Below are 27,748 nucleotides of genomic sequence, written 5' to 3' on the forward strand. Positions count from 1 at the left end.
GTTGCATGACAGGCTTCACCAACTTGCAAGCAAAAGAAGCTTCGGCAACCTCAGCTTGACCTTCTCTTTCTGATGAGACCTGCCGTTATACAATCAACACCTTTGCTTATTGGGGAGACTCTGAGCCTCTAATCTTCTTGACAGCTTGCATGCCGGAAGCCATCCTCCTCCTGACTGCTTAGGTCCTATGTAGGAAACCTCCTCCATTGGCTTAGCCCCATTCCAAGATACTGTGCCGGTAACTAGAACCCATAGATCAACTTTCCCCCTCTCCTATTGTGAGGACCCATACAGGCGTGTGTTTAGTCCCACATCAGAGGAGATCTTGGATACCTATACAGGACTAAAAAATCCAAAAAATACTTTCCGGCTAGCCTTTTTGGGTAAGGTCCTAGGTTGTTACACCTGCCCTACTGCTTAGACCGTGAACAATCCTGCTAAGAGTGGCCGATAGTTCACTAGCACATAGTTTCCCCTCACTTGCAATTAGACCTTAGGGCAGATGCTTTTGGAGAGATCAAGCTGTGTACAAACCCTAGCAAAACTAGTACGATCGATATGCTTCGTCCAGTCATCCAAAAACTTAGGTTTATTAGCCACTGCAACAATTCTAAGGATCTTTTCTCTATCCCATAACTCGATTGGTAGATCAGGCAGCCGTATCCATACATATACCGATCGAATGTGATCTCTTCCAGTTCGAAAAGTCGGCCTCCACTCCTCCAAGGCAAGAAGTTGCCCCGTAAGAGACCAAAGGCCTCTAGAAAAAGTCCTTGATTTGACCTTCTCCGATGAAAAATTAAACAGCAAAACCCCAACAGGAAAAGGAAGTACCTAGAACTCGCCTTCCACTGCCCACCTAGCCTTCATGTCGCGTTGAATGAAGTCAACCAAGAAACCCTTTCCCAAAAACATGCCTACCAAAGCTACCTTCCAAGCCACCTCCATCTCCTCATCAGAGAATGCCAAAACCTAAGTGAAGTGCTCTTCTAGTGCTTCAATCTCCTCCGTTGATACTTGGAACATCTCTCACTTGAATCTCCATCCATCTTGAATTACTTGGGACCTCGCTTGAACTCTTGCCATCTTCCCTTTTGGAAACGAGGTAGCCGCCTTCTAGAGTGGATCAAACCCCGGGACGGTCTGGGCTCGGGTCGGGTTCTATAACAGAAGTTAAACCCGATGGCTATGCCCACGCCTGGCCCAACCATCGGGCTTAAATTTTTTTCAAGGCCCGATCCAATTTTGTAGAGCCAATCCTAGGCCCAATTTTTGATTTTTTTTGAAAGTAGAATCAGAAAAAGCCGAAGCTATTCAAAATTCCAGCAAAAGATAGGATTAATAAACCAGCTCAAACAATGTGGTAAATTTAGGCCCATAAAGCTAGCCTGCTCATTTGTATCCCTATGACATTGGTAATATATATAATATCTCAGGCCAGGTTGGGCTATTTTTTAAATTTCTTAGGCCCGGCCTGATTTTTTGATCGGGCCTTTTTTTTTGGCCCGGACCCATCCCACAAGCCTATTTTTAGTGCCCAAGCCCGCTAAATTTCGAGCTGGGCTGGGCGAGCCACCTAGCCTGTGATCAGCTCTACTACCTCCGTCCCAGCTCGATTGGAGCTCGATCCGGCCTCCAATCGAGCTCGTAGCCACTACTCCAGCGAAAAGCCTAGCACTTCCTTTCTCAGCCATCGTTGCACCGCACTTGATAATGACTTCAACTCCACTCGCTTCATATTGTATGACTGTCACACCCGTTACAACTTCTGTGCTGCGTTTAGAAAATACATAAGCTAACATCAAGTTTCATATATCTTTTTTACCAAAAAAAGCTTTGTAGGTATTTGAAAGACTCAACCCAATTCCCAGAGTTTAAAGGCAGTTGGTGAAAAAATCTAGTTGGAATATATATATATGAAGTATTTAACTTAAATGGTTGCTCTCATCAGTCCCTCAAACAAACTGGTGCTCAATAGTGCTTCATGATCATCTTCCAAGTCATTCAATATCTAGCATAAGTGTTTTAAAAACATATAACCCAGTATGAAGAGTTTAATGTAGTACATGAAAAGGCGAAGTTAGAAATATGTATGAACATTTGAGAGAATTTCTCTCAACGGTCCTCTAGACAAAGTGGTGTTGGGGAGATGAGGACTTGGGGCTATGACATACATGTTGGAATCCAAGATTCACAAATTACCATTCTAAGGGCATGCTGGTTAGGGGAAGTTGGACTCTAGCATGGGAATGAGAATGAGTGACTCCCATTCCATCTGTTTGGTTGGAAGAAGTATCATTCCTATTCCGATTCTAGGGAGGAATGGGATGCCCCAATCCCCCAAAATTCAATCCCTACACTCTCCTAGTATTCAAATCCGATTTCGGTCACAAACTGAACATGTCAGGGGACATGCCCATTCCGATCCATTCCAATTCCAATTTTGGTCACGAACCAAATGCACCCTAAGATTAGCTTTGACACCAGTTGTTAAAGAGACTGGGAGTCAGAATCAAAGGACTTAACATATATGCTGGAACCTAACCTAATCCAAAAGTTTAGACTATTGAGTTTTGGATTTCATCTTTTCTTTTTAACTATTTGATATAGAATAATCTTTTTCACATGTGGATTCTTAACAATCAACCACCTTTGACATGCAAATTTAAAAGACTTCAATCAATTATAAGAATTTATAGGTAGTGTGTGAAAAAACAATCTAAGAAAAATGGGTGAAAGCATTTTAAGAGGTCTACTGTCATCGATCCCTTGAACCAACCGCTGCTCCATAGTTGTTTATGATCATCTCCCAAGTTAACTGTTGTTGAGGATACATGAAAGATTACCATCCCGGGGAGATGGGGCAGATCTCCGAGCCATGAACTCGGATGTCCTTATTCCTTGTGGCCGCTTAGCCCCTCAGGTTGAGCTCAACCATGAGCTCAGCTTGATTAAAACATGAGCCAAACATTGTCTATCTTGCTCTAGCTCATTTGTTTACACATCATTCAGTGATCTTCCCTAAGTTTACTAAGGAAAATTGAGCCAAGTAATCATGTTAGATAGAACCCATTTGATGAAGATAGAAATAAGTTTAGCTGACTAGAGTACATGGATGAAAGATTGATCAAATAAGCTCCTAAATGTTAGATTCACCAACAGATCAACCAATGGTAAAAGGCAAAGGACAACAATTTCCACCTGATCTATCTTTTCAAACTATTCTCAGATGAATCAAACAAGGAAGATAATTATAGATCAAACAAAGGATGCCAACATGTATAACTTGCCTTTAGATGACATATTCCTAGCTAACATAAAACAATATGATTAAGAGCCAAAAGGCAAAAGCTGCTATAAGCTTGTTTACAGATGAGTTGTGGTTGGATCTAGATTGCATATAATTGATTTTTTTTTTGTTTTAAGTCACAACTCAATGGAAGAACCACTCAAAGTAGAACCCTTGTGTTAAAAATAGTACAGAAGGAAATGATTAATATTAGTAGAAATACCTCAGAAAAATAATGTCTGAACCAAATGCAATCATATACGTTCAGATATCAGATTGTCATGAAAGTAGCATTTTTGAGGTTACATTCTAAACCTATAAACACCAACTCCATCTCTCTTATTCATTTAGTAGTCATAAAAAGCCGTAACTTGACATCAAATAAAAATAAATATTTGCTTCAGCCAAATCAGAACACGGATTGTCTCTTGAGATAGAGAAACACCAAGGTCCCGTTTTTCCAAGAGACATGGTCACAGTGTATAAAAAGATGCACATCAAAGATGACAATTATCTATGCCACTCATTGCATTATTTAAGAGATGATTGACCAGAAGAAAGCCGTTCACTCCGAGCTTGGCTAGCTTTTTCCACGTAATCTTGGTGGGACTGATGCTTTGTTCCTAATAAAAGCAAGCAAAAAACAGAGTCAATATTTGGATGTACTTATATGAAATAGCCAAATTCAGAGGTCAAGCACCAAGAGCAACAAAACGTTAGCTGCAATTTTTCATAGGGACACAGAAAAGGAATCATTATGTGAAACAAATGAGTGGCAGAAAATCAAAATGGTTTCCTTTCGCAGTACACATTATATTTCATAAGAATGCCAAGACTAAATTCCGAGTTAATAAATGCGTTGTCTAACTATAATATATTTCGAACTGCAACAGCAATTCGTGAACCAGGACCTTTTGGTCTCTTATTCACACAAGCATGATTGCTTTCAATCATTTCTCATGGCAGAGGTGGTAAACAAAATTAAAAAAATCCATCATAAAATTGAGTATATAATTGTATGAAATCTAAGGGTTTAGGTATCTGGTGTTTGTCTTTGTATGTGCCCGTTATAAGAATTATCATTTAACAAGATGAGAAAGTCTGATGCAATTGATTTAATTTGTTCCATTATATGAACTTAGAATCTATATTGAGCCCTGAGGATAAGCAAAAATTGACTAGATTATACAACATAAATACCATTTCTAATTCAAAAATTTCTGGAAATAAATAAAACAAAGTTATTACCAACTTAAATTTTTCAGCTGTGGAAAGCCTAAGATTAGGATCAGCTTAGAGCTGTTGACTATTGTTATAGATGAACTAGAACCTGGCGCTTCAGATGTTCTGTGAAGATCAGTGAACGGTGTGGTATCAGTTAATAAGAAAAGCAAACCAAATGCTAAATAAGAGTTAACAGAAGCTCGATCTCACTGACGAGGGTGTACACAAAATCTTAGCCAAAATGAAGTATATAGGATATGACTTCAACGGAGAGAATAAAAATTAAGAAGCCTCAAAATAGCAAAGTAGCAGAACACCTAAATTTTGAAACTATTGTAATGCCTTTTCCCTAAATATAGATGAATATTGTTTCATTACACGTATAGCAAAATGGATGAAATGAACTCATGTTCCGATGTTCCTGTGATTATCTGAAAACAGATGAGCTTTTAATTTACATTTAAATGATGTATGTTCTGTAATGACAGTTGAGCAGGAAACTATATCCCACGAAGCAAAGCAAAGCCTAAATTGTAGAAGTGAACACATAGCAAATTGAGAAAAAGAAGTATCAAAATGCAAAAAAATCATGTGGTAGATTGAGATAGTTTACTGCAAGCTATAAAGTTGATGTGTCAATAGCAGCAGTGTCAGTGAATGAGCGATGATGGACATTAACAACAAACAAGGAAGATTGTTCTCCAAATGGACAAAGAAATCATTACCAGTGACAGTGATAATGGCAATAACTAAAATGGTGGATAAATTATTTGGATAAAAAAATAACAAGCATGGTCTAAAGTTCATAGAAGATTAATAAACTAAATATAAGTTTTGCTGGATGGTGACAAATTAGATGATGTTTTGTCATTTTCTGTATTTTCACTCATAGATAACAAATCTTGCATTAGTTGGGACACCTGGTCAACGTTTCATAGGTTTCTATAAATACAGCTAATTTTAGAATTCTAAAGAAAAACAAAAGATGGCTTACGTGAGAGGACAATATAGAAGATACAGAAGAAGAGAGGAAAGACCTATAACTCCGACGGATTTGGCAAATATCTTGAGGTTTCTTAAGCAGTGTTGCATGGACACAAATGTGAGAATTGGATTCATACATCTGTCCAAGCATTTGTCCCAATAGGAGTTTAAAAGAGAAAAAAAGAAGTATATGAAAACTTACATAAAAATGATTTTAACTATGTATATATATTTCTTAAAATATTATACAAAGAAAGCAATAAAGATTAATATTTATTTCATAAAAAAATATATAAAAGAAAATAATAAAAGATTTTTATCTTGAAATGGTGTTTAACATGCATGTTTCTCATCCAAATCAACCTTTTTATCAGCTCAAGAGTACAAGAAACATAATATATCGCAAAGTCATTATAATCTTTACATCATCGTTTAGTATCTGAAAAGAATCAAAGCCCACTTCTGATGTCATATGGTGGGGTGAATTCATTGTTGGAGAGTCCCTAAGAGCTTCAGCCGAAGAATTTGATATGAATGTGGGACATATTGGATACACCGATACATAACACGGATTCTTCAAGCTAGATGCTGAGTGCGCAGGTGACACAGTTCTTGAGTGTAAAAAGCAGGCATAAAATAGTATTCTTGCGCAAAATAACATCTTAATGGGCTGGGAAGGAGGATTTATTTGATTACAAATGTCAGTTTCCAAGTTCTTTAGCACAGCATATCACAAATAAATCTTCTGGCCATGCTCATTTAGTCCTCCCATCAATATCTCAATTTGTTCATAGCTCGCTTCATTGCTGTATCAGCAACATCAGATTGCCATGACCTTAAGTTGTCTATGCTTATGAAATCTTATCCATAATCCTAGTTCTTGGATGAACACTTGGCCAACATATACAAGCATTAACTCCAAACTTCTTGAATTACATTATTACAACTAAAAGTTCTAGAAACACCACAGTAGGGGAAAAAGGCATGACGCTAATACCCACAAAGGAATATATGCTGGAAAAAAGTGATAAGCTGAAATCATCGAGCCTCTATTAATAGGTAGGTACTTTTATTTTTCTTTTTCAGTAACATAATCATGGAGTGGGGGGCCTTGGTGTCATGGTAAAATTGCTCTAGGTATAGTTGCTCCATTGTGACTAGGGCAATACAGCTCCGAAACACGAAAACAACGTCTCCACGTGTGATGGTATGGCTGCATACATCTATCTCCCCCCATACACCGCAAGGGTGGGAGCCTGATGCACTTACGCCCTTTCCAGTGACATAATCATGGGGAATTGATTTCATACAGGTAAATAGTTAGTTAAATACACACCTAAGGGCTATCTAACATGCAAACTATTCATGATGGGCTTGTGTCTGACTTAGAACTCAGCACAATGTATGCTCATCCAATTAATATATAAGCCAAACACAAGCTAGGCCTAGCTTTCTCATATTTGTCTCAATATAGCTCCAAATGATGAATAAATAAAATGTATGTTGTATCAATTATTAGTCGATCATAAAAATAACATACCTATAATCAGTATCAATAAGATTTATTTAGTTAATAATGTACAACCATTAGATGTTTATATCATAGATCCAACCTTGTATTTGTAGCCATTGTTATAAGATTCAATCGCTTATTTTACGACAGCTCCCACCTAGTAGGACAATTAGGGAATGTTTTTAAATGGATGTGATGCCACAGTCATTGCTCTTTCCCATCCTCTTGGGTTCTCCCAGGACCCTGTGATGTAGATTCCATCCTCTTCAATTCTATCCAATCTCAACTAACAAACCATCCAGTGATATAGAGTTCCTCCTCTCTGCTTCTCTCCTGGCTTCAATGACAATAAGGCAGCTACTTGTCCCTTTTAATCTGTCCTTTCCCTCTCTCTTTCTCCACAACTCATTACCATATCCTTTCTCCATTTTCTTGGCAATAGATGATGCTTATCAGTGCTAGGCCTTCAATTCTCGCCCTGGATTTTCTCATTCTCATTCATTATCTCCTCTCCACACCTCTGGTACAAACACCGAATAGCCTAACCAAGCTATTCTAGCCAAACTCGAGTTGACTTGACAATAAACAACGTAAGCTTGAACTGGATCCTCTCTTCTTGAATCAGCTTGAGCCGAGCTTGAGCTAGCCATTTGCCATTCCGAGTGAGCTTGAGTTGATACAAGCTCACAAACTATTAGTTACGCTACCGGGATTATTGGAGTTTCTCCAAAATTTCTTTATTTTGCAAGGGATCCGTTCATCTTCAACTCAAGAATGTGTGAGTAAAGAAATTTATTTCATTTAGATGTATTTTTTGTAGAGTTCTTGACATATAAGATATCTATTTATATACCCAAAAAAGCAGGAGGGCCTCCCACTAATAAAATTTATTGTAGTTAGGTAGGATCACAAATAGGTTGCAACCAAGAGGATGATGGTCATAAAGGAATCAGTAAAAAGAAATAAACCCAAGCGGATTTTTTTTGAACAATGCACACAAAGAACTTCAAATAGAATTACATGATTGAACACCAAGAAAATCATGAGAGCACTAAAAAGAGGAATCTTAATTAGAAAGAAGATGGTGACAAAAAAAGGAAACCAAGAGCATTATCTTGTTCGAGAGCTTTTATCATGATTGCCAAGATTGAATTAATTATTATATTCATCAGAAGTAAAACTCTATCTTTAAAAGAAAAGCAGTAGTTTGATGCCCCACTAGCTATATGTTCTACGACTGCAAGTCATCCACTTAAACATATGAGGCAATAAGACATATTTATTACCTTTGTGATGGCAAGAAAAGATTAAAAATTTAAAGGATATAACATTTACCTAGACAGAATATCAAGGCACTATCCATAAACCAATGATATACAAATTAACCAGCAATGTTCTTAGGATCCAAAAAAAGTATTCTAGTTTTAAAAGGTAAAAGTTTTCTTTTCTGTGAAGCAAAAGAGATTATTTAAATCAAATGAAAAGAAAGAAGTATTAGGTATGTAATAAGAATCCTCTATGCCCTAAATAACTTCACAGTGTGCATCTTGATACGTCTGTATGAGAATAATACTAAATGCCCAAAGAAAGAGTTTGAAGTGCAAATCAAATCATTTCATGCTAAAGATATCATTTTAATGCTCCTCAATAGCCTACTAAAATAAAATTATTGAATGAGTTATTCTTGTTTAGTTCCTTCCAATTGTCTTGACAACCTAGGCCTAGAGTTCAATTTCCAAGAACACGCCTTTTGGCAGATACGACAATCCATGCCATCTATAAATACATCTGCCACCAAAAGCTTCACAACATATAAGTAAATACAAGAGATTGGAGCAAGAAAGGAAAAAAAAAGGATGTACTCCCAAATGGCCTAGAAATTAAATGCTGGAACATTTTTAAGTGGTGGGTTGGTGCTAGCAAACAAAAAATTCAAAAAAAGTGGAAGGTTAAAAAGAAGACGCAAGAATATTGCTACAGGAATAGAGTATTCTAAAAAATATGTAAAAGTAGATGTATGCAAAAAATCATTACTCTAAAAGAGAAGATAGTAGAAAATTAGGATAAGGATTGAAGATTAACTAACCAAGGATGGAGAATTTACTATGATTGTTGAGAAATAAGAAAAAACTCAATCTTTTTTTAAACAATACGACAAGAAAAGGCCTTACCTAGGCTTCCTACTAATTTTGTTAGTGATGATGATCTAAATAGGAACTAACATTGTCTACACTATTATCACCACTATTGTTAGCAATCCCTCTCCCTTATCTTGCAACAAATTCAAAAAAAAAAAGAAAACAAGAGAAAAGAAAAAAGAAAAAAGGAGTCTATGTAAATGTTCTCCCAATATGGATAAATTTAGGACCCTTCAGATGCATCTTGAATTATAAAAATACATCAACTTTGATTCTGAGGTTGATTTCCTTATGGCATATAATTAGATCAACGAAAAAATGAATCAGAAAATTTTGTGTCTGCGCGCGCGAGAGAGAGAGAGAGAGAGAGAGAGAGAGAGAGAGAGAGAGGATACTTAGGAAGGAAAAAGAAATTATCAAAGAGAAATGGTCTGGATGAAGAAGGATGTAGTTGCACCAATGAGAAATCCATGATGTGGGAATGGAGGTCAGAAAGAGGTTTTCTGCCACTATCTCCAAAACTCTCCTTCTCTCTCCTTTGTTCTATTACAGCAAGAGCACAAATCGAGCAATTGATGCTATGTAGCGTCCAATTGTTGAGTGGTTCAAACAATCATTGTACTAATATGTATGTATGTATGTATGTTTGTATGTATATTTGAAGCTTGAAATGCTAAAATATGCACTAAAGCAGAAGGCATGGGAGACTGGTTTTCATTGGCGATTACATCTACTGATGCTCGGCTCGCCATTGGCGGCTAAAGTTCTACTCACCGTTGGGCAATTTTAGGCATGTCTATCAGGCTGGGCGGGCTGCAAACTACCTACGGTGCAAGTTCAGGTGCCAAGCGGAGAAGTAGGCATAGAGAAGCGTTGAAATAATACATCTGCATCTCATCATCTACTGAAAAAGGGGGCTCTCTTGATCACCTGAAGATCTTTTTTTTTTTTGCAAAATTTGATTCATTATTAGGTTTAAATCGAGCTACGTTCAAGGAGATAATTTTTTTTATCAGAGATATGATTTTATGCACATGATTTGTAATAGAAACCAAATAAGCTCTTTTTGCGATTCCCCGACATCAGAGACAAGATAAATCCAATCATTATTAGGTAAGGTAAGAAGTAAGTATAGGTACTGACTTTTTTTTCTGAAGGAATAGGAGATGTGCCCCATAAAGAAAGAGCGAGCGCTATGTTTTGAGTGCCAGATATATTAGTTTTACAGGTCACTGCACGGCTCTTATTTACCCTCTGTATCTTAGCATAAACAAATTCAATGAAATGGCAAGATTCAAAATCTATAACCATTTAAAAAATTAAGCAAATTAACAAATATTATAATTTCCAAAAATGTCTGTTCTCCCTCTTTCCAAGAAAAATCTACCTCAACAGCAATTCAATCTGAGCCTTCTATTTACAATTTGCAGGATCGATCGGGGGTGCTAAGAGCAGAGGAAGAAATATCATGTTAAAACATGTGTTCATGAAACAGTTCTTAACGAATCATCTGTAAATCATTGACTAAAATTTGAAATTTCTCATCCGAATCGAGCATAATACAGTCATCTCGAAGAGTTCGCATCAAATATTCGAAACCTTCCTGTGACGCAAATTGGTGTAAATATTAGAAAACTGAGTCAAAATTTTCGACCAACGGTCTCCGGCTAGGGTTTTTCTAGGGTTTTTGGATTGGGGGAAGAGGAGGGGAGAGAAGGAGACCTCGATTCATGAAGAACCATGGGATACCGAAGACGACGGAGATGACGGCGATGCCGGCGAGAACGTGCTTCTTATCGCCGCTATAGAGGTAGTGCTCCACTCGGGACCTGAACCCCGGGCCGCCGCCGCCGCCGCCGCCGCCGCCGCTCATTTCCTTTTGCTTCCCCGCTATTTCTCAGACGTCGAGAGGAGTCAAGACTCGAGGCCTTCCGAGCTGCGTAATGTGTATGCAGGGATTTTTGCAAAGAACCCCTCGACAAGTTTTTTTTTTTTTAATACCTTTCTAAATATTGAATTTTGCATGAATATCCTCTCTAAATTGATATTTACATATATATTCTCATAAAACACTTATTTTACCTTTTTTTTTATTTTTGTTTTTGCATATGTGCTCACGTCATCTAACGCCGTTAACAAACTAACGATTTTAAATTAAAATGATGAAAATATTTTTAATAGGTAGATATGCAAAAGGCAACATTTATAAAGCGATCGCGATGGAGGGACGAAACGTAATTTCAAATTTTTATTTTATTTTTAATTAAAATAAATATAGTTTTTATTAACAGTGTTAGAAGAATCGTTATATTAGGAGTATTTGTGCAAAAATAATTTTTTATGAGTGTGCAGAGATAAATATAATTTTTAAGAGGCTATTCACGCAAATTTAAATTTTTAGAAGAATAGTCACGCCGAAAAATCATAAAAAAATATTTTTCATGTTATCTTATAGGATGGGGTTCTATCGGCTTTCTTTGGGCGAATACATCATTGGATCATCTTCTGGTCGCTTAAGAGTTGTGTAAATAGATAAATGGAGTTTGGAGTGTTTTGACATTAGTATAATAGATGATCCATGGTGGATTCATGCAAATAAAGGTGAATCCTTCTTTTGCGCAAAAGATACAACCTGATCCTTATTTTACAAGGCATGCATAGGTGGGAATTAAACCACGGAAGATCTAAATTCCATCCATACTCAAGTAGCATACTCAAGCTAAGGTCTCTTAAAAATCTTCACAAACCATAAATATAAAAAAAAAAAATAAAAAATGTTGATAAGTGGCATTTTAAATAGAACCATTAATATAAATATGATCATAATTAAATATTATAACTACAAATTAAAAATACTTTTAAATAAATTATAAAATCAAATTAATAATACATTAATATGATTGTATATTTTTATTAAAAGTTAATGAATGCTATTAACAACTATATATAATGAATTACATGATCATATTTGTTACAACAGCCATGTTGCATCCTCACAAATGTTGATTGTCCTCCAAAGAAGAAATTTGTAATAGTTTGCATTTGCCACATGTGGTGGATATGGTGCCAATTGCCATGCACCCTGGCCGAAGTGGAGAAAGTTGAAGAGAAAGTATGGTTAAAAGAAAGTAATAGAGAAAAAAATATTTTTTATTTGAAAGATATTTTATAAATTTGTGATGGTGGGTCATGAGTTTTAGCTCTTCCGATTTACGAGCTTCCCGCATCTTGCCTTATTCTAGGATCGGGTGACATTTTTTCATAAAAGTAATTGTTAGGTTAAACAAAAGAGCATGATTTCGTTTGGCTTTTTCTTCTTCTTTTTCTTCTTTGGTTAAGCAGCTGTCATTCTTGAATTCGAGATGGAAAACTGAAAAAATTTCCAATACTCGAGAAATTCTAAACATATAATTAATTGCAATTGATCTTCTTCCATGACTAATTGTCCATTAAAAAAATATCGGTTAGAATTCCTAATTAGCTTTGTTAGCCCATATTAGAATTATGCTATCAATATATTACTTATGATTAAGATAATTACCTGCATTATTTGCATAACTTGGCATTTTTTACTTATGAAGCTCTCGATAAAAATTGCTCGCTTTATTTGTTTTTTGATCTGTTGAGCTGATGGCATTGTAGCTCATTTGCATTCTTCTGACATTTTGGGAGCATTCTTTATTTGAAGAAGCTTAGAAATTAGATTCAGAAGAGGAGAGAGAACCGGTCAAAATTAAGATGGTGGTGGAGCTCTAGGACATCCATCCTAGGTTCCAATAGGTTAATAGGTGCCAAGGTGCTCTGCGTAGGAGATTTGCTAAGCCAAAACATCTTGTAACCAATTCAATAAGATAATTATTTATATATAATTATTTTTAAGGGGTCAAGGCTAAGTTGACATGGGACTAACCTAACCCAAACTACAGATTAGGTCAAGTTGGGGAACATATACCCCATTGGAGTCAGTTTTGGATTGCAAATACTCAAAGTTTTCGGATGAGGTTGGGTTAAGGTAGCCTAGTGATAACATGAATCCTTGCTAACTCTTGTCTTATGGCTCCAAAATTCAGTCACATAAACCACTTGATATTTAACGGTAGGATTTACAATCCAATACAAGCTAAACCTAATCCAAATTACAATAAAAACTTGTAACCAAAGTTATGGTCTTACAACTTGAATCGACCTGCATGATTTTTAGGCTAAGTGGGTCTTTAGTTCTCACAGCTAGATAAATAGTGTGCTTGGATCGTCCTTAACATAATTTTATTCACCTGAGCTACATTCTTGCTGAATAATCTCCTATGTAAAGCCGAAGGCTGCTTGGCCTTAATCAAAATCTTGATTTTAAGATAATTGAATCTCTTTAAATTAGAAAAATGAAAGTTTTGATTTCTTTTGGAAATCAAGCAAATATTCAAATGCATGAAAATTGTTTTATGAATGATGATTAGGCTTAATGCTACCGTTTAATATCATGGTTCTAAGGGTATAATTGGAGGAATCGAACAGGCTGAGATCATAGGCCAGGCTTTGGGTCTAAACTCTATTCATTTTTAATCGAACGTCGGACTAGGCTTATGTAAAATTTGACATATTTTATATCCAAACTTTGCCCATGATCAGCTTTAGGCCCTGTTTGGGGGAGCTTTTGGAGGGCCAGAAAGCACTTTCTGGCCCTCCAAAAGTACTTTTAGATGAAAAACTGTGTTTGGTAAATTTTTCAAAAAGCTGTTTCAGCTTTTGCGGGAAGCTGAAAACAGCTTTTGAGAGGAAGCTCCAATTTGGAGCTTTTGGGAGGAAGCTGTTTCAGCTTTTTCGAAAAGCTGTATTTTTGACAAAAATGCCCATATTAAAATAACATAATTACATAGTTTGTCCCTTTATAAACCTAAAAATCTGCTGGAGCAAAGAACCCTAGCCGTTAGACTTTCTTCCGTAAGGAAAAGTATTTTTCTTTTCAATTTTTGTATGCATCTTTTGAACCACATTTTAGAAGAAAAAAATTTTAATCCTTTTCCATACCTTCCAAAATCAATCTATTGTTTTTTTTTTATCATCAACCTCGCGGCTCACGCTGAGGTCCTCCTCGAGCGTGGACCACGAAGAAGAACCCCTGGACCGCGGAAAATTATTTTATGAAAAATTATTTTATACTAATAATTATAATATTTTATATCTTTATTTTTGTATTATTCTATAAATATAATATCATATTATATTATATCATAATACATTAATATGTTATGTTAAATAATTTAATATTATGTTATATTGTGGAAAATTAATTTATACTAATAATTATAATATTTTATACCTTTATTTTTGTATTATACTATAATTATAATATCATATTATATTATATCATAATACATTAATATGTTATGTTAAATAATTTATATTATGTTATATTATGAAAAATTAATTTATACTAATAATTATAATATTTTATACCTTTATTATTGTATTATACTATAAATATTATATTATATTACATTACATTATAATACATTAATATGTTATTTTAAATAATTTAATATTATGTTATATTATGAAAAATTAATTTATAATAATAATTATAATATTTTATACCTTTATTATTGTATTATACTATAAATATTGTATTATATTACATTACATTATAATACATTAATATGTTATTTTAAATAATTTAATATTATGTTATATTATGAGAAATTAATTTATACTAATAATTATAATATTTTATACTTTTATTATTATATTATACTATAAATATAATATACATTACATTATATCATAATACATTAATATGTTATGTTAAATGATTTAATATTATGTTATATTACCAAATATTAATTTACTCTAATAATTATATTACTATTATGCTATATTAACATAATATTATTTTATATTACAATAATATTATACTATATCATATATTTATGTATTAATTTATGTTATGTTTTATTATATTCTGTTGTATAATACTATGCATGTCCTTTATGGTAATTTTGTCATATAAAAATACTTTCTCAGTTTGTTTATCAAACACAAAATAAAGTACCACAGCACTTTACGAATGTAGTTACCAAACAACAAACAGCTTTTTATAACAGCTCTACTTCCAACAGCTCTACTTCCAACAGCTCTACTGCCAACAGCTCCCCCAAACAGGGCCTTACTCAAAAACATGTCTAAATAGACCTTTAAGAATGGCCACCACCTTCATTTCTGCTCGCAAACTCTTGAAGCTCTCGTGTTATTTTCTTATATCAGGTAAAATATAGAAACATACTACTTTTAAGTTCATTCTAGTAATATCAATTTATACATTTATTATCCTAAGTCTAATTAGAGAATCATAGCTCCAATTGAGGACTCGAGTAAAAGAACCAACTTACTTATGACTTATGAAGAGAGTTGCATGAATATAGGATGGGTGGAATGTCTAGTATAATTTATCACATATTTTGCTATTTTTTAGCCTCTTATTTAAATTGGAAGCAAGTTTTGTCGGGTGAGAAAAGAAGGTGAAGAGAGAGACATTAATCATTTAGAACCTGTTTGGATAATTCCGCACAATCTAACAAGTTTCACAAAAATATAGGCCAGGCTAGCCCATTTCATAGTATTCATAGAAAATTTTTCAGGCCGGCTCAAATCCTACATTTTTTTTTTCACCTTACATGAACGGACTAAAAGAGAACCAATTGATATAGGTTGAGATAGATTTTATATTTGATGATATTAGACATAATATACGCATATTGTTTAGAAAATATATTTTGGCTAGACCAGATCTGATTTTTTTTGTAGAATTTTTAGTTCAAAGCCTTTTATTTTTGTTTTAAGGTACATAGATTGTACTGAGGTGTGATCCGTAAATCCATTTTAGATCAGCAAACGCGTGCCATAGCGCGCAGGTTTATTTTTGTCTCTTGGGAGCCTCCATCCCCTGGCCATCTTAAGGTGAATTTCGATGGGAATATGCCTGCCAGTGGAGATTGGGCAGGAGTGGCTTTTGTGATCAGAGACCACGGCGCCAAGCTGATTGCTGCCGGGGGATGTCGCTCCTCTGAGGCCTTGGCATTCGAGGCGGAGCTCAGGGCTGCATAGATGGGATTATCCCGTGTGAGATATGTGCTGGAGGCGGCAGGATCATTCTGGAGGGGGACTCTACTGTCTTGATTGATCGCCTTCTGGTGGAGAGGCGAGAGGTGGTGGAGCACCCACTTTTGTGTGACATGAGATGGATGCTACGGAATTGCTGGGCTATTCAAGTCAGACATGTCCTTCAGGAAGCGAACCGAGCTGCTGATTAGGTCGCCTCTTTCGCTGTGCAGCATTCAGGAGAATTTTTATGAACCCAGCAAATTCTCATTTCGACTGACTTTACTAGTGTTCTTTTTAGTAATGTAGTTGGGTGTGCTCATGTGGGCCGAACCAAAAAAAAAAAAAAAAAAAAAAAAAATAAAAAAAAATAAAAATAAAAATCGCGTGCCTACTTTATTTTTGTTTTAGCTCCAAAAGTACCACAATCCCTCGCGATGGCGCTGGCTGCGACCGTAACCCGGAGAAAGACCCGACTCCCTCTTCTCCTCTGCTCTCTTCTCGTAAGCCCTCCTCCTCGCCCCTCTCCAACGCTCCGACCTCGTTCTCCCGCGCCCTCTGCCCTCTCCTTCTCCGCTTTCGCGTCACCCTCGCCTCGCCTCCCACCCTTTGGCGCCCAGCCCCAAAGCCCCCTCCTTTCCTCCCTCCGTCCCTCGGCCGACCCCGATTCCAGCGATTTCGAGTCCGATTCCGACCAGCCTAAGACCCCCGTCGACGAATCCGACCTCCAGGGCTTCTTCCAACTGCTCTCCCAGGCGAAATCACTGTCATCCTCGCCCAAGGAGGCCTTGGCGTTCCTCCGGGCCTCCTCCGGCGTCAAGTTCACCAGGGATTTGGTCTGCAGGGCGCTATGGGATCTGAGGTGGGACTGGGAGTCCGCGCTCCTTGCCTTGCGGTGGGCCGAAGAGCATGTCCTGGGTTGCCCGTGGGCTTGGCATCTGATGCTCTGGGTGCTGGGCAAGCAGGGGCGATTCGACCTTGCGTGGTGGCTGGTGCGCCGGTTGTACCGGAAATCGATTCTTACGCAGCGTGCGATGGTCATCATGATGGAAAGGTGATAACTTTATCTCTTTTCGCTAATGTAGATTGCTCATTAGCTAAATTTAGCTCCCTTCTACTGGGTTTTGGTTTTGCATTAAGGCAGCTTTGTTGTTTTTCTTTTATTTCATGAGATAGAGAGTTAGAGTATTTGTAAGGGTTCTGAATTAAAGCAGAAGAGGCTTCGAAGATCGTAGAGGATTGAGTTCTTAAGCTCTAATTTCAGTTTTCCAAGTCTCGATCCGACTGACATTGGTGTATTTGTCTATTAGGTGCCTTGAACTTAGGAAATTTCCATTTCTTCTTTCATCATATTGCACAATGTACTGAAGCACCTCTAACAACATCCTTTGTCTCGCTACCTATAACCCTTGCTGCTTGAAGGTTGGTTTCATCTCGTTCCATAAATCTATACAACTTCAAGATCAGCTTCATCCACTGATGTCAATTAACTCTTAGTGCCAAAACCTGTTTTGAAGTGCGCTTTCCTCATCTTCAGACTTTCGCCAAGCGATTAGCTTATCATTACTACCCTGTTCAATATCTATCGTTACGCATTCTTTATCATCATTGCCTTCCTCAATATTTTCATCCTCGACATCATTCTTCCAACCAATTCCTTATTTGTTAGCCTACATTCTTGCTATTCGACTTTGCCAGCCTGCTAACTTCACTACTACTAGCTCTGTCAGCTGGTTTACCTTGCCACTGGCTGCATCATATGCTGTTTTGCACATCCAAGGTTACCATTCCCAAGGTTCACTTAATCATTCATGTGCTTTTTATGCCGTCATCCCTAAGTGGTCCTACTTCCAAAAAAAAGGTACTTAATGGTAAGATGTGTGCCTTAATGCCCCAACCTAAAGTGCATATACTTCAATATTTGGTTTGATACCCCAAATAGGCAGTGCATCTATTCCCATACTTGTTCCTTGAGTAGATTAAATGGATACTTTAGATTGTATGCAATAGCTGATGAATATAAGATGGTGATGTGCACCAAGGTTGTGCCTAGGATATGTGTTGGATACTAATTTTAAGAATCCTTTTTTCTTTTGAAAAAAAAAAGATAATTATTGGACATATCCAGGATACTTCTTGAATTTGTTTAGGGATGAGAAGAAAGGCTTCCCTTCTAATGACTGAAATGATGGATTCTTAATTCTAAAATATGTGATACTGATATTACTATATGGAGAATGTAATGAGGTCTATGAATTTGAATTATAACATAAACAATGAAGTTTGTAGTTTTTGTGCATTGTGCTTTTTCGATGCTTTTTTGCATACATCTCAAGGGACATATATCTTTCTATACATGTGTAGACACATATTTAGAGATGTGTCATTAAGTATTTTGATCCTATATGAAGTGGACAAGAATGCTTTCATGTTTCTAGTCAATGTAGTTAGATGTTCGTTGGTACCATTTGATTTGACATGGATTCTTATTGCAAGAAAACAATGCTATCATTGCACTGAAAGTTCACAACTGAAAAGGCCAAAATCCCCTCATTTCTACATGTCTGTACCATTGCAAAACATGGGAGCCCTTTCTTCCCTTATTGAAACAAATTGTTAAATGCTTTGACTGGAGTGTTATATTTCTACTCTTTTCCCTTCACCGAGGTGCAATAAATATGTAATTATGGAGCCTTATATACTATAGTTTATCAGCACATTTTTATGGATACCTTTAACCACATATGAATTGATTTTTACCAAATTTTCCTATGAATTTGCAGGTATGCGGCTGCAAATGAAGCTAGAAAAGCAATAAAAACATTCCATGCCATGGAGACATTCAAAATAGATGCAGATTCAGCAGCATATTATGCCCTTCTTCATGCTCTTTGCAAGAACATGAATGTTGAGGAGGCTGAGGAATTTCTTCTTCTTAATCGGAAATTTTATCCACTTAAAGCTGACAACTTTAATGTAGTTCTGGATGGCTGGTGCAATATCATTGGTGACGTGGTAGAAGCAAAAAGAGTATGGAGAGAAATGTCAAATTGTTGTATTACACCGGACGGTACTAGTTACTCCCATATGATTCGTTGCTTTTCAAAAGTTGGGAACCTCTTTGATTCTTTAAGGCTTTATGATGAAATGAAGAAGAGAGGTTGGGTTCCTGATCTTCTGGTCTACAATTCCCTTATCTATGTGCTGACAAAAGAAAATTGCTTAAAGGATGCGAACAATATCTTTGAAAGAATTACAGAGGCTGGTCTGCAACCAAATGCTGAAACATACAACTCTATGATATATCCATTATGTGAAGCATACAAGCTAGAGGAAGCTCGACGGTTTCTGGATGAAATGATGGCGAAAGGTTTTCACCCGAACATTGATACTTACCATGCGTTCATAAAGGCAGAGGATGTAGAAGGAACTTTAAAGATGATGAATAAAATGAAAATTGTTGGTTGCGGCCCTAATGGATATACTTTCCTCCTACTTTTTGATAAGTTTTTCAGCCTCGATAAATCTGACAGTGCATTGAGAATGTGGAGTGAAATGAAGAAGTACAATGTTGTTCCCGGCTCTACCCACTATATGGCATTGGTACAAGGGCTGGTATCACGTGGCTGGATTCCAAAAGCCTTAGAATTTTACAATGAAATGATATCTAGGGGTTTTCCTGCTGATGCTAAACTTGAGAAGCTCTTCAAGACCTTTATGTCAAAGAACAAAAACCACTGGAGCAGAGGAGGCAAAGAATATATTGTCTCACAGCATGGAAGATTTAACAGTATGACAGGTACAAAAATTCGTTAACTGATCGCATGGCACTTTTTTGCCACTTGAGGTGAATCTGCCTATTATTGTGTTATTGAAGAAGTGAAGAATAGAATTGTTCTCTGGTCTAGATTGGCATGAGGAAGTAGTTATGATGGAGAGAAGGCAGAAATTAGCCCTATTCTCTAGCATGTCAGACATATTTGTTTGAGGTCATCCTTAAGTTTTCACATCTAGTCTGGTGGTCAGACCTTTTCATTGTTGGTCGTCATGAAATGGAATCCTCCAGTTGAAAGCCATGAAAAAGTCCGACTAATGGACTGCCCCGATATTTCCATCTATGAGGTAAGCACCTTATTTTTCATGTATGTGAATTTTCTATTGTCATTAATATATGTTGTTATGGATGTGAACCCTGTTTTTGAATTCCATTGTTCAAGGATTATGTATTTATATTAACTGCTTTCAAAAACAAAAGACATGGTGGGTTTCAGTTGCATACTGCTGTTTCATTTGCTCTAAACATCCCGTTGTAATACATTAACACTCAAGAACCCACCTAACAGAATGATTTGACATGCTAATAATAAAGAATTCACTCTACTGAGGTTTGGAAGATTAAATACTGAACATGATGAGTAAGTGAAGATCAAAATGGCACGTATGCTATTTTCAGGATTGGAGCATGTTGTAGCATCATTAAGTTCAGATCCGGGTGAGGTGCCATATGAGATTGTGTGTGTGTTGGAAGGTAAAGATCTTTCGCTGTCAATAGTAATATCCTATCGAATATATGTTTTTCCCCATCCCTCCTTTATTCTCTGTCCTAGTTTAGAATTCTATTAGGATTTGTTAATCAGTTTTTAATGCCCTTTAAATATAATTTGAACAAAAATTGGTTTTCAATAGTCTAAGATCATGAATCTTGAATACCTAGTTATCGCACCCAACATAAAAATACCCAATATAAAAATACCTAGTTATGGTCTCGGCAATCCGGGGTCTTGGGAGAGGTAATGCCACTCCCCAACATAAAATACATGTCGAGGGATGCAGCAACCCACCAAACACACTTAGGGGGCGTTTGGTATGGGGTGATCATCCCAGGATCAAGGGTGATGTGGGTAGAGGTGATGAGATCACCGCGTTTGGTTGCACCACAGTGATCCTACGTGGCGGTGATCCTGTATCACCTCCACCCCTCAAATCACCGCCCAACTCGGTGATGGGATACCTGTCCTTGAGGTCGGAAATCCAAGATCACCCCATGGTAGTGATCTTGGGTTGAAAATTAAAGACAAAAATATTCCTCAATTTAACAGAAAAATTGATATCTCAATATACCATTAATATATTATGTCAATGTTATATATATATATATATATATATATAATATTATGTTGATATTATATATTATATTAATGATATTATATATATAAAATATTATGTTGATATTATATATCATATTAATGATATATATATTATTATTGAAGGGTAATTTTAAATTATAGGAGAAATATATTATTGTATTTATATTTATATAATAAAAATATTTAATATATTAATCCTATTTACCTTATTTTTCTAATCAAAATAATTATTAGTATTAAAAAATCTATTATAAGTATAAATAAAAATATTAATTCTATAATAAAAAATAACATATTTTTATAAGATTAATAATTTATAGGAGTAATAAATATATTTTTATATAATATATTAATAATTAATATATTGATAAATATATTAATATTTTATTATAATATATTTTATATGATTAATAAATATATGATAAGGGCTACTAAAAGTAGAATATGTGACAAAATTATGGAGCTATTATAGGAATTAGCATATTGACTTACATTTTTGATTCATGAAAATTAAAAACACAAAAAATCCATCTAAGATTATCAGGGGTATTTGTGGTATTATGTGGTCGCTGATCTTGAATCCCCGTACTATATCAAACAAGTTACTCATGGATACTCGGAGATTTTTAATCACTGGAGCTTGGCCTACCAAACACATTGATCTTAAATCACTAGGGATCAAATCACCCCAGCATTCAGATCACCGGGGATCTTAGATCACCGTGGTGATCTTGTTGGGGTTACCAAACGCCCCCTCAGGGCTGGGCCCTATGTGCATGCCATGCGAGAACCTACCAAATAAAGCAAATGAATCAACTAACAATAATCCATCAAAACAAGCGAGATAATAATTTCCAACACTAACTAGATTTTTCTAAACCTTGAACTGACTAGATGCCAATCCTGAAACAACTGAAAGTTAAACATCAAGGCAAAACTACAATTTGGTCAACACAACCACTTCACAAAATTTTTAAGAGGTCCAATTAGTCCTACAAAACCAATGATATCAATGTGGGTTCCAAACAAAATTATGAAGGCTAAGTTGACTCGGCTAAGTCTAGGATCTAACTTTAAGGTCACTTTTCAACCTCTTCTAGTCTCTTCCCATGCTTTGGGATTAGGAAAAGAAAGAGGAAGAAGAAGAGTGAGCTAAAAGCCCAGTATGTAAATAACAACCATAACCAAAGGGATTGAGCAAAATATAACAAAAGAAACTTTAACAATTTATGGATGCACGATCCAAAATAATCTATTTAACAAAGGTAGAGTTTCCATAATCAAAACTATACATATAATTCCAAGGACATATATGCAAATCATTTTCAAATCAATATTCCAAATATGATTCCGAAGTGTTTTACATGCCAATACCAAAACCAAAGTTTTGTATGCAAATGTTTTCAATAAGCAATTTATGATCATTTTCCAAAATAGTTTATGAACTTATCAGTCTATACAATTACAACCACACTAACCTTGTGGCGGGGCTCTAAGTATGGCATTTAACCTCTGCAGAGTAGGTCCAAAGTACCGCATTTAACCTCTTGGTGTAGGCCCAACGTACTACATTCAACCTCTCAAAGTAGGCTTAAAGTACCTTATTTAACCCCTGTGGAGTAGGTCTAAAGTAATCAAGTTCTAGAACGATCAAGATGCCAATATTTAACCCCATTAGCGAGGTCGAACATGTAGCCACTAGCTAGACTCACAATCCAAACCAAACAGCCAAATTCCATTTATTTTACCAATATAATTTCATCCTATTTTTCGCTTTACAAAGATGGCTCAAACAAGTTATAATATCCTTAATTATACATGGGTGTCCAAAGAGTTTCAAATATGTGTTATACATGCATGATTTTCAAAAAAGTATTCAAATACTTTCAAAAATACAAGATTCAAAGTTATGCAAAAGTTTCATATGATTTTATTATTTTCCTGCAAACATAATAATAGTCCGTAATTGCACACACATATGAGTTTCAAAGATATCTACGAGTTCAGTGATAGGATGATTTATTGATTCAATTACATGTATATAAAGAATATTTGGCAAGAATGAAGGTTAAAGTTTTGGTTTCGGTGCGATGCCGATGGCTAACAATTCTGTACCATATTGTATCGAGCATGCCACGTGTCGACAATAGAGGTCCAATGTGGATATGTGTTATGGGTTGCCACACATCCCATGCTAATCAATGCCCCATGTCGAGACCATATCCGTTTGGCGCAATATGGATCAGGACATCTGAAACTCTAAACATTTAATTGGAAAATATGTTTTTCATTTTAAGGAAGGGTTTTGCAAAGTGGATTATACAATTGTCAAGGTATTTTACAATGATTTTCATAAATATATATTTTAGAGGTGTGTAGTTAAAAATACTTTCGTTAGGTTGAACGTATTGAATGTTTTAAGTACAACATATAAGTTTCGACCCAAATCAATCCTCTTCAATACTTGACAATTACAAATAGTTAATACATCAAAGTATAACCTCTTGAGCCGTATTGAGCCTTTTAACAGTTTTAAGTACCTTATCAAAACTACATTAACCCTTAACCCAATTAACCTGGAAAATTCCATGTGGGATACAAAATTCCATAATTTAAAAATAAAACTCCAACAATTATAACACTTGGTAAAAAATATTTTACAAAAAGCATGAGAGCCAATCTTATGTTTACTTTTGGCCAAGTTGAATAATCCCGATGGTCCCCTCAATTTTAGGTCTAGGTTTTTTCTGCAACAATAAGCCCTCAACTATCAAAATACATCTCCTGAATTTATGATATTGATCCTTTTGGAATTCCTTGGACATGAGGACTTCAAAAATATAAGCCATGTTTTCTGAAACTTGCAGAGATAACCAATGGCATAGACCTAGAGCTAGGTTTTTCCCAAATCCACCCCAAAACTACATTAATCCATCAGATAATATGGCAATAGGCTGGAAATTACCTTAATCATGCCTCTAACTAGAAGCCAAGGACTTGAATTCGACTTCCTCTTGCTCAATATTGTGGTCTCTACTCTCTATGCATAAAAACCCACATTAGAATTAGATTAGAGAGGGAAATCCAGGGGAGAGAGATGGATGAGGAATTTCTCACCAATTATATGCACAAAATGATGGGAAATGGAAGAAAGGAGAAAGTGAGCAGATTGAGAAAGAGATGAGAGAAGGGATGAGGTTTTAGGGTGGGTGAGCAAGAGAGTGGAAAAAAGAGAGTGAGAGGGAGATGTTACCGGTAGGATGGTAGTCATTAGCTGTGGTGGTGCTGAGCGGTGGTGGTGCATTTTGGCGAGAAGAGAAGGATGAAGAATAAGAAGAGAAGAGAGAGAGAGAGAGAGAGAGAGAAAAGGAGGGAGGCTGGCGAGTCAATCGCCGGATGGCAGCGGGGCAGCGATGAACGACGATAGGCTCGACTGGGAAGAGGAGAAGGGGAAGGAGAAGAAGAGCGTATAGGGGGGCTTGGGACTAAGGTGGTGAGGGTGGGGTATGTATGTTGAAGGAGAGGGGGAAGCGGAGATGGGGTCCCTCAGGTTCAGGGTCTAGGCTGGTTTGAGCCTAGGTCATGGGCGTACGATGCCAAGGGCATCATGGACTAATTGGGGAGAGTCCTAACCTTTTGGCTGCCTTAGCACTTGAATCTGTGCTATTGTGCTTGTTAGCGTTAGACTTTTACCATTGCACCAAACAATGCCTAACAATACACTCAAGTTTTCAATTTGTGATAAATTTACATGGTATGTATAATGGTGTTAAGTTTTAACAAATTTTAAGTGTTGTTTAGATGCTACAAGTGTTGTAGTAAACTCAAAGTGATAGTAAATATTTTAAATCTTTATACTAAGCCCTATATCCATACCTTATTGATATGCCCCTACAGTGACCACATTGCACGCTATTGGAGTCAACACAAAACCTATACCATGTGTCTATTAGGGGGTGTATCAAGCCCTTATATATTTATACCAATACAGTAATTGGTCAGTGTCGTAAATTCATAAGCCTTCTACCCCCTGATATAATTTGGTACTTAACCCCTATCAGTATGCATCAGTTGTAATAGTGCATATCAAAGCGATGTTCATCTTGATTGGTGCACAATATAGAGATAATGCACCCTTTTGCCAAAACTTGCCAGCCCATGCATATGCGGATACAATGAGATATAGATTGGCACTTTAACCCTTACTTTCTACATCAAATAATACAATTATGTAAACTCCAATAGTTGCTTTGCAACAAGTCCACATCTTCTTCCATGTTCTCTATTGTTCTATCCATTTCTAGGTAATATTGATCAGAAAGACTAGCTTTTTCTTCTCAAAAAATTATATTGCTCTGGTTCCATGTCAGGAATGGGATTCTATAAAGCATTCTTGTCCTTGTCATCTACTTTATAAATTTTAAATCAAAGGATAGTTTCATTTCATGGGATGGGAGAGTGCATTGAGCTATAAGGTTAGCTAAGATTTGCTGAGGGCCGAGGAACCTTGATGGATGAGTGGCTTTAGCAATTGGGTCATTTGGGATGATAGGTTTCATTGGAGAGCATGTATGTATGATTTGATTATTGGTGAGGGGAGGGTGCTGTTTTTTATAATTTAGGATAATATGTCTCATCTTATGGCAGATTATAAAAGTCAGAGGCCTTTAAAGTGGTGATTAAGTTAAGATGAATGACATTTTGAGTCTCTGGAAAGATCTCCTCTTTAGCCTTCACTTGAGGGTTACTTTTGCTCAAGACCTTTTTCTTCATGCCTTCAAGTAATGCTTTTGGGAGATCTGGTGACAGCATTTTTGTTCCATTATTTGGGTAAGATAACAAAGTTGAAGAATTTGGGTGGCTGGATATCCAGGGAGACTGACACCTGTTTTTGGTGGCGTTAGTGAGTTACCGTCCCTGTAAATTCCTATCCTTCCTGATTTTATCAAGGATCGAGGTGATTACTTTGGCATTTAGAGGTTGCTTGGATGGTCATCATCCTGGGAACATTCATGAATTTGATGGCATGTGGTCTTGGGAAAGATATTCCTATTAACCTTTTAGAATAAGAGGATGAAAGTGGATATAATCTAGAACTTTGTCATGAAGAATGAAAGTGCTCTATGCTTGCGAATAGCATCTTTTCTTAGACATCAAGGTAAAGGTGTCTGAATGTTGGGAAATACCTTCTGGCCTTTGCCTATATACATTCATATTTGGTTGTGTGCCAGGTTCGTGGTCAGAAGAGCTGCCAAATGAATGGTAAGATTAAGTTTTCTTCTTTCTAAATTTCAAATTTCCTTGGGATTTAATTAGCAGTCTACTTAAGATAATAGGAATAGCTGTTTGATATTGCAACCTTCTTATACGAAAAAGAACTGGTGCAATAATGTCTCCTTGTATTCCATCGTTGTCTATTTGGATGTGCTGACAGTGACCATATTAGTGGTGGTAAACTGATTGTCTAATTTAGTTCTTTGGAACTGTGATCTTGTTTCTTAGAGTTTTATTTGATGAAATGTAAGTATAGTGATTATCCACCTTCTATGGAAGAATCAAGTATGTTTTTCTTCTTTCTTCAGGATTAACAGGTGGTGGGCTATGTTGATGGCACTGAATGCCAGGGTACCAAGCTGCAGTTGTTATTAACATCACTTCATTTGCCAAAGCTGCAGGCAACACTCCCGACAGCTGTGGTACTTGCAATTGGCATGCTGATGCCGCCATTTCAGTACTGAATGTCTGGTCCTTTGGGCACATTGTTTGGCCAAATTTTCATACATCATATGGAAGAAACTTAATCTCCAATTAATTTCTATGAGTGGTTCGGTCCAGAGCAATGAGAAGATTCATGCTAAACTTGAGGAAGGTATGATGGTTTGAATGATGAAGGTTTGAATGCAGATTTTCTACTCTTTCATCTTTGCAGTAGTGGAAAGGCATATGTAGCTTTCAGGTGTATGAATCACGTCATGCACTATAAGAAAAGGTGAAAAGTTGATTCTTAGATTAAAAAAGCTTCCTCAGTTCATCGTATTTTGTAATAGAAAAATAGTCAATTCTTCTTCAAGGAGAAATTACAGGAAGGAAGATGTTGCATAGTGGAGTAATATCTTTGTGGTCAATTATAAATCCTCTACATGAATTTTTTTACTGTTTATTTTTGTTGTGGTCAATGCTCATGTATGCAATAGGAAAGGGCTCTTGCATTTGCTCATCTGCAAATAGAATTTTTGCTTGTGAAATCTAAAATTTCACGACTGTCGAATTCTATGGCCTGCCTTTGGCCTTTGCTTCAGATGCTGTTGGACAGGCTTGCATGCATATATTTATGTATGTATGTGTATATATAAATAATTAT

General features: G+C 36.2%; 2 protein-coding genes across 2 annotated transcripts; one reads left to right on the top strand and one right to left on the bottom strand.

The window, feature by feature from the left end:
* Positions 1–3,529: 3,529 nt before the first annotated feature.
* On the bottom strand, positions 3,530–11,083 carry LOC120112311 (GAG1At protein). Its single transcript, XM_039131215.3, has 2 exons — positions 10,871–11,083; positions 3,530–3,912 (listed from the first exon to the last, which is right to left on the bottom strand). The coding sequence occupies exons 1-2, from the start codon at positions 11,019–11,021 to the stop codon at positions 3,821–3,823; spliced, it is 243 nt and encodes an 80-aa protein (XP_038987143.1). The 5' UTR covers positions 11,022–11,083; the 3' UTR covers positions 3,530–3,820.
* A 5,566-nt stretch (positions 11,084–16,649) lies between these two features.
* Positions 16,650–27,540, top strand: LOC103723814 (Tetratricopeptide repeat (TPR)-like superfamily protein). The gene is made up of 3 exons (XM_008814862.5): positions 16,650–17,294; positions 19,024–20,362; positions 26,970–27,540. Exons 1-2 carry the CDS (start codon positions 16,678–16,680, stop codon positions 20,054–20,056), a joined length of 1,650 nt encoding a protein of 549 aa, XP_008813084.1. The 5' UTR covers positions 16,650–16,677; the 3' UTR covers positions 20,057–20,362; positions 26,970–27,540.
* Positions 27,541–27,748: the final 208 nt, after the last annotated feature.

This window comes from Phoenix dactylifera, chromosome 2, assembly GCF_051530095.1.
Source record: "Phoenix dactylifera cultivar Ajwa chromosome 2, Ajwa_hap1_PhDact_Kaust_v1.1, whole genome shotgun sequence".
Taxonomy (NCBI): domain Eukaryota; kingdom Viridiplantae; phylum Streptophyta; class Magnoliopsida; order Arecales; family Arecaceae; genus Phoenix; species Phoenix dactylifera.

Coding starts and splice junctions, on each gene's coding strand:
- LOC120112311 (XM_039131215.3), bottom strand. CDS start 11,021: ATGAGCGGCGGCGGCGGCGGCGGCGGCGGCGGCCCGGGGTTCAGGTCC. Junction 3,913..10,870: donor ATGGTTCTTCATGAATCGAG/GTCTCCTTCTCT, acceptor TGCTTTTATTAG/GAACAAAGCATCAGTCCCAC.
- LOC103723814 (XM_008814862.5), top strand. CDS start 16,678: ATGGCGCTGGCTGCGACCGTAACCCGGAGAAAGACCCGACTCCCTCTT. Junction 17,295..19,023: donor ATGGTCATCATGATGGAAAG/GTGATAACTTTA, acceptor ATGAATTTGCAG/GTATGCGGCTGCAAATGAAG.